This window comes from Malus domestica, chromosome 08 (genome assembly GCF_042453785.1).
Source record: "Malus domestica chromosome 08, GDT2T_hap1".
NCBI classification, from domain to species: Eukaryota; Viridiplantae; Streptophyta; class Magnoliopsida; order Rosales; family Rosaceae; genus Malus; species Malus domestica.
Genome location: NC_091668.1, coordinates 11,964,144 through 11,974,682, shown reverse-complemented (window position 1 = coordinate 11,974,682; position 10,539 = coordinate 11,964,144). Strand labels below are relative to the sequence as shown.

The 10,539-nt window shown below is 37.2% G+C and overlaps 1 protein-coding gene and 1 long non-coding RNA gene across 5 annotated transcripts; one reads left to right on the top strand and one right to left on the bottom strand.

The window, feature by feature from the left end:
• Positions 1-251: 251 nt before the first annotated feature.
• On the bottom strand, positions 252-5,407 carry LOC103441351 (uncharacterized). Of its 4 annotated transcripts, none has more exons than XM_070826870.1 (4): positions 5,314-5,407; positions 1,980-2,090; positions 1,040-1,254; positions 252-746 (listed from the first exon to the last, which is right to left on the bottom strand). In XM_070826870.1, the coding sequence occupies exons 2-4, from the start codon at positions 2,067-2,069 to the stop codon at positions 446-448; spliced, it is 606 nt and encodes a 201-aa protein (XP_070682971.1). In that variant the 5' UTR covers positions 2,070-2,090; positions 5,314-5,407; the 3' UTR covers positions 252-445. The 4 variants fall into 4 exon arrangements, with proteins under 4 accessions (XP_070682971.1, XP_070682970.1, XP_070682969.1 ...); XM_070826869.1 differs by having other exon boundaries at positions 5,310-5,331; XM_070826868.1 differs by lacking the exon at positions 5,314-5,407 and adding an exon at positions 2,965-3,064.
• A 737-nt stretch (positions 5,408-6,144) lies between these two features.
• Positions 6,145-9,253, top strand: LOC139198340 (uncharacterized). Its single transcript, XR_011583756.1, has 2 exons — positions 6,145-6,870; positions 9,078-9,253. It is a non-coding gene; the product is annotated as an uncharacterized lncRNA (long non-coding RNA).
• Positions 9,254-10,539: the final 1,286 nt, after the last annotated feature.

The window sequence follows — 10,539 nt, the reverse complement described above, 5'->3', positions numbered from 1 at the left end:
TAATAAAAAAGTTTTAGGAACTATGAACCACATTCAAAGTATCCATTTTGAAAAAACACCAGATATATACTTGTTGCAAAAAACTCTTTGATTTCAAAACTATTTTCACCAAAATTGCTTGTGAACATTTTAAAGGCAATTACAAACAAGCCCTATATCAATAAAGTATCCAGCCATAAAAAATTCATTCACCAAAAAGAAACTACTAACTAGTGGAAAGAAAATTGGAGGAAAATTTTAAAGACGACGAATTAAAAAGTTCATCATGCTTCATTTTACCAAATCCACAACCACAAAGAGAATGTACCGAACAATCTCGAATCGTATCTAAATGCATTTTCACTTCCATAAAGTTGCTCGACAAGCGAGCTTATGAATATAGATATGAACGGAAGAGTACGTATGCAACAGATATCCCAGCGGCTCCTTTCGACGCTAGTATACTTCAAGCACTTCCTTTAATATTGGCATGTCCATCGAAATCGATTGCAGAAACCTGTCCATATTCACCCTTAACATCCTTTTCAGTCTCCTCAAAATAGTCCTCTCGGGCATTGTCAGCTAACATCAGGGCAACCAACCAAAAGAGCGATGCGTCAAGGGACACAAAAGCACCACCACCAAGAAGACCGGTCTTAGCAGTTGGGCATTTTGTTTGGAGATTGCGATGAACCGTTCTTGAGCGATGAAGTTGCTCGGTTACTGTAGGCCATAGCAACAGAGCTGCAGCTAGTCCTGCTGTAAGCCTGTGTAATCGCACCACCGCCAACGCAATACAATTAGACAAGAGGGTAGAGCAGCCTTTTATGACAACAGTTTGGTGGCGTTAACGATATTTAAATTGGATAGCTACTCTAAAGCATAAGATGCATTCTACGTCACATAAAGCTAACAGATCCAGAAATTCTAGATGAACAATAATTTCATATAGGCAACAAAAAGCATGATGACTCATCAGCATCATAACGCTAGAACTGGTCAGAGTTCAAAATCTAATATAGATATATGCACAAATGCGACGTACAGAAAGAACACTCACAGAGAAATGTTGAAGAATATGACGAAACTAGTGCTTCGGAACAAAGCAGCTTGTGGAAGGGACTTCCCTTTGTATGGGTAAAACAATGACAAGAACCCAGCAACTGTAGATACCAGGAGGAAAGCAAAAGACAGATACCCAAGGACAACTGATGGATCTGAAGGATACTTGCAGATCACAACATCTTTCCCAACCATAGGAGTTCCGGCTGCTGGCTGTCAAGAGGTCAAAAACAAAGTATCCAGTTAAAAACAGGAAATATACAAATATGACTCGATAAAGTTTCTAAGGAACGATTTCCTTTTCTGTTCCTTTTTTTTTTTGGCTTAACCACAATTACTTAAGCAATGACTGCTAATCGTAATTTGTCTGGACACCAATAAGTTGAAACAACTACTCGTTGCACTTCGAATACCATAGAGACACAACCAATTCCTCCAAAGTACAACAACATTTAATCCTCCATTTTGAATCAAGGGTATTTTCAGTTCACAACAAAACGATGTTAGTCGTTAGGGGGATGAGGATTGGTTGGCATCAAACCCGAACCAGGTGCATAGGCATGATTGCTTTCTGCCACTACGATAAAGCACCACCTGCATTTTTTTTAACACTTCGAGAAGACACATCGAAAGGGAACATTGAAGATGACTTATGTAGAATACCATGGCTAAACTCTTGACACATCACATTCACTTAAGAATATGGTTCCCAAATTGCAAGTTGAGTAAAATTTACAGAAAAAGACCCCCTCAAAAACGATGATTCTTCCCCTTATTCGGGAAGATATTCTAATTTAATCGAAAATAAACAACGGGAGCGGGATTCGAACTAATCAGTCCTCCAACACAAAAATCACCAATTTTACACAACAAAGCATTCATCAGGCCATAACTTTACAATCTTATCCTCACATGAACATGTTAGGAATGCGGATTACCTTCTTGTTTTCAGCAATAACTCCGAATATGAACGAGAGAACACCGAAAAGTGCCACTGTCAGAGACATCTGCTTCACGGTCACACCCATAGTCGCAAAATCACCAGCACCCTGAAATCAAAACAGAAAATATTCAAATTAGTATAAAATATTTCAAATTTTACTGATTTGAAACCAAAATTTAAAAAATAAAAAACAAAATCAACATAAACTCGACCAAATCAAAATTGAACCAAAACCCAATTAACCTGAGAGAAAAGAGGTGGGGAATTGAATCGAATTCCGAACCAATTTTACAGAGGGAAATGAAATTATCCCCTTCTCTCTCTAACTTTCTCTCTCTCTAGGGCCGCTTGGTGGGATTGGGATTCTCCGTCTGAGGGAATCGGAATCCAGAGAAATCGCCGAATGGGGGATTTTTAATTGTCTCTCACCTCTTTATTCGGAAGATTCCAAAAACAAGGAGTCAACCGAAGCGGTCCTGGAAGGAGGAGGATTGTCTGCCCTCCAAGTTTCGGTGCCCTTCCATGCCCTCTGTTTTGTGTGGTCACGGTTAAGCCACGTTAATATTTTATATTATTTTTTTATAGAGATAATAAGACAAAAATGAATAATAATATAAAATATTAACGTGGCTTAACCGTGACCACACAATCAGGAGGGCATGGGAGGGTACGGGAACTTGGAGGGCAGACAATCCTCCTCCGTCCTGGAATCCCTCCTTTCTCTCCGGTGTCAGCTGAGCTGTGTACGTGAGAGACAGTGCATTGGTTTGGTACAGTTGTTTTTATAAAAAGTAGGTTTAAAAAAAATTGAGTTTAAAAAGATGTTTGGTAAATATTTAAAAATAGTTTATTTTAATAATTTTGAATAAAAAAAGCTGAAAACGTGAAGCAACAAAAATAAACTTATTCTTACAACACAACAAAAGCATTTTTTTTTTAAGCATAACAATATCAAACCAACGTAGAGGAAGAGAGTTCACCTTTCAGACTACTCGTTTGGCGCGTTCGCTGCTAACTGTACGCACTGTACCGAACGGCACCGTATGAGTTTGGACGGTATATGCGGCCCAATGTTAGTCTCCTGTGGGACCCGAATGGTTAGTTTTGGAAAATAGTGATCGATGATGTTGATGAGGATCTGACAGTCGGAATGTCGTGAAAATTATGGGAAGTTTTTTATTTCTGTTATTTTTGGAATTGTTTGTTATTTTAGGATTCTAAAATTCTAGATTGCGTACTGGATGTTGAATGGAGAATTTTGGCGGGATTCGTAATTAAAAAATGTATGGATGGAGATTCATTGTAATCAACGTTATGAAAATGATGTTATGAACAGTTTAATATCATATATTATTTGATAAGAAATCATCTGTAATAATTAATTTATTAATTGTCATGGTAAGCTATTGTTACTTATTATTTTGAAAATAATAATAATAATGTTAGCTGATTAATTATTATTTAAAATAAGTTATTTTCACTTTAGTTAGACCATCTCCAATCCTTGGGCTAAAAGCCAAATTTTTTAGCCCGAAAAATTTGGCTTTTAGCCCAGAAACATCTTTTCTGCTCCAACCCTACTGCTCTAAAATTTTAGCCCGAAATTATTAAAGAATGAACTTAGGCTAATTTTTTTCTTAAATCAATTTAAAAAAAATAAATAAATATGTAGATTATTGTAAATTAATTTTATCAATATTTTAATCTAAAAATATTTAAATTCCGATAAACATTTGGCATTTAGCCCGGGGGGAAAGCTGGGGGGGGAGGTATTTGGCCCATAAATAACATTTGGCATTTAGCCTAAAATTTTAACATGGGTTGGAGAGTGTTTGGGGGGGGTAATTTGACTTTTAGCCCAGATTTGGAGATGGTCTTAGAAAGGGTGGGCATTTAGTGGTTTAGCTCGAGCTAGGTTCCAATCTGTTCCCAAATCTAATAGAGTTGGGTTGGCGTTGTTGAAACACATTATCACTCAAACAAATAGGCAACCAACTTACCAAATTATTTTTTGCCGTGTTCCACCTGTTGGGCTTATTTGTTGTTTTCTTATTTTTAATGTGAGTATGAGTGAAAAATATTGAAGACTCGTATTATATTAGGCTCAATCATGTAAATTCAATGTTGTAAATCACTACATGTTACTTAACATTAAATCTTCACCATTCAAATCAAGTATAAATACACAAATGCGTTAAGAATTGTTGAATTTTATATATATGTCTATATAATATACATGTGTGTTTAAGAAGTGTTGATTGTGGGTGACTCGATTTCAATCGGGTTATAATATATTCAACCTAACCAAACTCAATCTATTTTAGTTGGATTGGTCGGTTGATCCACTAAAATGCACACTCCTAATTAGAGCATGCCTTAGTTTTTTTTTATAATAACTTAGATATACCATTACATTTTGTACCAATAATACAATAATATGAATAAAGTTATCTCCACAAAGTGTTATATCATTGTCACGTAATGACACAGTGTAATCTTACCATGTAAGAGCACTCTACTCATCTTCAGCTCACATACACAAATGTGAGTATAGTTCAACTCATTTATATGAATGCGAGTAAAATATATATTTCTGATAAGCTCAATGTCTGCGTCTATTACTCAATCATGGTAGTGTAAGTTTGTCGTTAGGGGTGATCTTTCTTTAGAAAATAATAACAATTAACAAACACAAAAGGATGAACAACTTGTCTACATAAAGAATCATCGCAATCTTTAGCAGTAAACTACCAACACGGAACAACAAAATGAAATCAACATCTAACACTACATCCAAGTTTCAAATAAACAATGGGCTAGAAAATGTAATTTTCTTAAACAAAAACATCTTGATCAATAAGCAATAGCCCTAATCTGCCGGCAGAGATATAATTAGAAAATCTCCATTTTTTTAGCCTAAACCGATATATCCAAAAACATGCCTACAAATATGTTTTCAAATTCCAACTTTCAGGTAAACTTTTAGGCGATGAAACTCTCTTTGAGCAATGGGTTTTGCATGACCAACTTTTCCCGACAAACTTCTGTCGGCTAAAATTTTAAGCGACGAAGCCACCTTTGACCGGACAAAAAATTTCCGTCCAACAAGATGTTTTTTTTTTTTTTGTATTGAAAAGTAAAACACCACCATTTAAACAGAAAATTGAAATGAAAAAAAAAATGCAGCAATTCTCTTATGCTCGAATCTCTTTACTTAAAAAAATGCTATTGATGTTACTTTTTTTTTATGGAATAATCATTTTGAACAGGAAACAAAAAACCAAAAAACAAAGCAAAAAACAAATAAGAGTTAAGATTGACATACATACGTTGTAGAATCTCCCAAGAATTGGATATTTCTATATCTCTAGATGCATCGATCAATCACTCACATGCAAAACGGCATTTCTTTAAAACTTTGCATTTCAATAAAACTTTGCATTTCTTAATTAATTTTTAATTCCAATATATAAACGTATTTTCCCAAGAATTGGGATTATTTAGATGTCCACAAGAATTGAGTGACTTGAGTCTTTAGTGGTAGTTCACCACAATTATCAAAGCAAATAATGGCCAAGAGAAGTTAAGACTTTGCATTGCTTCCTCCTGCTTTTTAGCATCACACATTTGACCCTTTTTGTTATGTACGACTAGCCTTCTGATACATACGTACACGTGTAAGAATTGGTCTTTTTTCTGTAATTTAAAAATTAAGTTTTATTTCTGTTTTAGATCTAATTACATTTTTTTTTAATAAAAACTTCAAAAACAAAGGAAGATTAATTAACATTTAAAACATGTAAGATTAATTAATATTTAAAAAAAGTAAAATTACTATTTGGATAAATTACATTTTGCACCCTCAAGTTTGGGTGAAATTACAACTTCTTACAACATCTTTAAAACATTTCAATTTCATACCTTTACTATTATTTCATTTCAATTTCGTACAACCATCTCAATTTTTGTTAGATTTTCAGTTATCTGCTTATGTGGATCTCATGGGCCCCATATACATGTGATATGTAGATTAAAAATTAATAAAATAATTTTTAATTATAGAAAGGCTCTCTCTCCTTCTTCCCCAACCCATAATTTCCCTACTCTCTTTCTCTTCTTCTCTTGGTCTCCGCACACCCCTCACTCTCCTCTCCACCTCACCCAATTCTGCCTTCAGAATGACACCGCTACACCACCGCTTCGCCCACTGCTACCTCCAGATTTCAGGCTTTTAGGATTTTTTGGGATGTGGCCGATCTGCCTACGTTGCTCAGGCGACCTCACTGCACCACCGCTCACCACCACTACCAACGACCAAATGGCCATAGACGCTCAAAGAAGACCAGGGGTCCAAGAGCACGAAATCATGAGCCAAGAAAGGAAGAAAATCAATAATTCAAAAGAAAGGCATAGTCTTATTCTCTGCAAAGTGTTTAGGGTTGCGATTTTGCAGAAAAAATGAAAGAGGTTATGATTCTGGTGGTGGAAGGGATGGGGGACGAACGAAGAGGGAAGCGGGTGCGGATGGCCGCGGATTTCTTTCTCCCCGACGGCTTAGATCTCAACGATGCGCCGAATTTGAGGTCTCTGAATCGGTTAGCTCTGCGATTTCAGTTTTCGGCGAAGATAAATGGGCTTTGGTCGGAGTGGTTAGGGAGAGAAGGGGGGAGGATGTTGTCGACTTTGCCGTGGAAACTAGGGTCTGAGACAAGGCTCTTCAATTCGAGGGCTTGGGTTTTGAAAATCACCACGTAGAAACTTAGGCTTTGTTCCATAAGGAACATTGGGTTGGTGGTTTGACATCGATGAGGAACGGCGGTGGAGCCGCTGTCTGAGTCATCTGGGTGTGTAGGGTTGTCGGAGAACAAGATGAAAAGTGGTTGTAGGTAGGGCTGGGCACGGGCCGGGCCGGGCCCATTTTTGAAGGGACCGGACCGGACCCGGAATTAAAGGAGACGGGGCGGGCCGGGCCGGGCACTACAATTCTGAAACTAGGAACCGGACCTTACCCCGGCCCGATTGAAACGGGCCGGTTCGGTCCGGGTACACGGGTCTTCTTTTTTTTTTTTTTTCTTCTTCTTCCTGTTTAAACATGTTTGCTGCACACAGATTGCAATTTTTGCTGCACACATACAAACTGCACAGATTGCAGTTTTTGCTGCACACAGATTGCAGTTTTTGCTGCACACATACGACGAACTGCACAGATTGCAGTTTTTGCTGCACACATACAAACTGCACACATACACATACAAACCCCAAGATTCTCAAATGCATATATTTTCGAATATATCCAGGCAAACACAAAATTCAAAACTAAATTCATAGTCAAAACATTTAAAAGAAAATCACATTGATAATATCAACCCAAATCAGCAAAGAAAAGTAACGCAATGATCAGAACGAAGCCGGAAAAAATTGAGTGCTCGAGGTCAATTCGCTCCCTGTTTGAGATGTAACAACGTGCTCAGAAAGTTACATGTTCTTAATTGAGTTCTTGGGTCCAGGTATTCTAAACCTTATGTACAGATAGAACAATATTCTTTTTCCAAACAATCACGTAATTGCTAGATTCTCAATCTGATAACATCATAGTCATTTAGACTTTATGTGTATAATTGACAGTCTTAGTTCATAGATTGATAACACACACACACACACACACGAACAGAGACCATGTATCATGGGCATAAATGTCCCACAGATATACAACGAAGAACCATTGAGAAACTAAGGGTGATATCTAGGCTCCATCTAGATTTAATAATTAAAAGAGAAATGAAAATATAAAGAGTTCAAAGGAAATCCCTTTCAAGCATCAGAACCAACTTTTTTCAGTAACTCCATTAGTTCCAATCTAAAATTAAGGAATAATCTTCAAGAATGAGAAAACCGATAAACAATTGAAACGGAAAGTCTGACTTTTGTTCACCAATACCCAAACCAAGGCACATGATCAAGCAGCCAAATTACCAACTACTATCTGGGGAAGGGAACATGCAATTAGCAAGGTTTGACATTGAAAAACATAAAAACGGGTAAAGTGGGAAAAAGATGCATAAACCAGATACACACTCACTGAGCAACAATCAGCAGCACTATAAGAAATCAAAAACCCAGATAGTTAGAGACACCCATTTCCATATGAAGATTAAACTACACTCCCAGAAGCAAATAATCAAAGCAAGCAAGTTCCCTTGTTTTCATGTAAGGACAGCTTGAAGACTACATATATATAGATATATTTACCAAATCAGCAGCTAAACCAAGTTAGCTCTGCAGCTGACACGATCTTGGTGCGATCTGCAGGCACAACTATAAAATGCAACCATGTTTTCCGAAATAGAGGGTTAAAGTTAAACACAGCCTCTTACAAATCAACATGCAAATGGAAAATTAACTCTAGTAGTAACCTAGTTCGAAAACCCTAAAATCCCAAATTCCAATTTAAAAATCCTAAAATCCCTACACCCAAAATTCAAATTAATAACAAAACCCTAATTCAAAATTATCTAAATTTTAGAGGGATGATGGCCTGGGTTCTCTCGCGGTCACGACGGTGATGGGGTGATGGAGTCACGACGGCGGGGGTTGCTGTCGAAGAGGAGAGAATCGACGGCAAGGGTGATGGCCTGGGTTCTCTGGGATGTTGTCGATGGCAAGGGTGGTCCCGTTGTATTTGCCGAGGAGAAACGACGGTTGGTGAGGGGATCGGAGTCGAGGGAAGGACGGTTCGTGAGGGGATCGGAGTCGAGGGAAGGTCTGAAAGTTTGAGAGAGTGAGAGAGTGAGAGAGTCGGGACTCGGGAGGGAATCGGGATGAGAGAGAGATAGAACTTAGGGTAAAACTAAAACAACGGTTCAGATTAGATATGGTATCTTATTCATCAATCTGGTCCATTCATTTTAATTACAAACGGGTACCCGCGGTTCCTATACCCAGGAACCGGCCCGGACTGAAATTCACAAAGACCCGCCCCGCCCCGCCCCGTTTCTTGTTTTTAAAAGTAGGAACCGGCCCGTACCCGCCCCGAACCGCCATTACTCGCCCCGATCCGCGGTTCCTGTACCCGTTTGCCCAGCCCTAGTTGTAGGCACTGAGTTTGGGGTTGGAGATTTTTAGAGAGAGAAATGAGTGAGAGAGATAAGTGGGGTTATTTTGTTTAATTTAGTTTTTTTTAATTGATTTGTAATATTTAATTGTTTTTATTTGCCGAGTCATAAAAATATATGGATTTTATATTTTTCATGTCAACACTTAACGGTCAAATTAACAGTTTGAGTAACAGATGTATAAGATTGTAATTAAATGATAAGTCAATATATGTGACTAAAATGTTTTAAAGATGTTGTATGAGATTACAATTGCACTCAAACATGAGGGGGTAAAATGTAATTTACCCTTACTATTTTGTCTCGATAGTTCATTATTCTTCTCTATTGAAGTGAGAACATTATAGGGATATCGAAAGCTTCACCATTTTTATATGATAACAAATAAACTAATAAAGGAATGTTGTAAGCCTAATTTATTCAACTATTCTAAGGGAATAGAGAATGGGAGGCTGGCGGCAAGAGAGAGAGAAAAGAAAGATTTCATTGTGAGGTGTATTGTATTTCACCCCATTGTGCCTTTATTTATAGTAGTATGATAGGTTAAATCCTTACCCTAATAGGATCACAACTCTAATAGGACAATATCTACTAAAGAGAATATTTCAAGATGTCCTTAGATACACAAGGATTTACACAACCACATTTGTATTCTAAATATGACTGTAACACTCCCCTTTGAGTGTGTAAATACTTAAATAAAACTTCGCATCAGATCTTCAGCAATTGAGGTAGAACAGTTGATGAAGTCGTCGGCACAACGGGCGAATGCGAGTCTCAAATTTAAAGAAAGTATGCATTGGTAGTAAAACTCACAAAACCTTGTTATGGTAAAACTGAGAAGTATGCATAGACTAAAACAAACATCATACGAGATGAAAATAGTGAACTCAACGTAGTATGACCATCCCAGAATTGGTGCCTCATCAAAATCTTGTTAGGTAGCAAAAACCCAATGGGAAAAATGTTCCTAATCGTAGGGAAAAGATGATCGGATCATATTTATATATATTTTTACTTCGATTTCACTCGTCTTTTCTTAGTTAGTTCCTTATATTTTTGAGCTATTTACGTTATTTTTGTGTTTATAAGATTTGATATGTTTTGTAGAAAGAATAAAGAAAAGAAAAGGAAAAAAATAAAAAATAAAAAATAAAAGAAAGAAGAAAAGAAATGAAAAAAAAATAAAGAAGGATAATGAGGGGGGATCCAAGAGAGACAGGTGGGCTGTCTGTGACGAAAAAGAAATAGCTGCGTGGGCAGCTGTGTGATGACAGTCAAAAGCTAGGGTGAAAGCTGCTTTGCAGCTGGTCAAAGGGAATAAAAATAAGCTGGAAAAGTGGAGGGCAGCCTGGCTGCCAAAGTGAAAGACATGCGCATAATAAAGAAACAGAAAGCACTGCATAGTGAAGAAGGTAGCGTGGGAATAAAATAAGGAGGAAG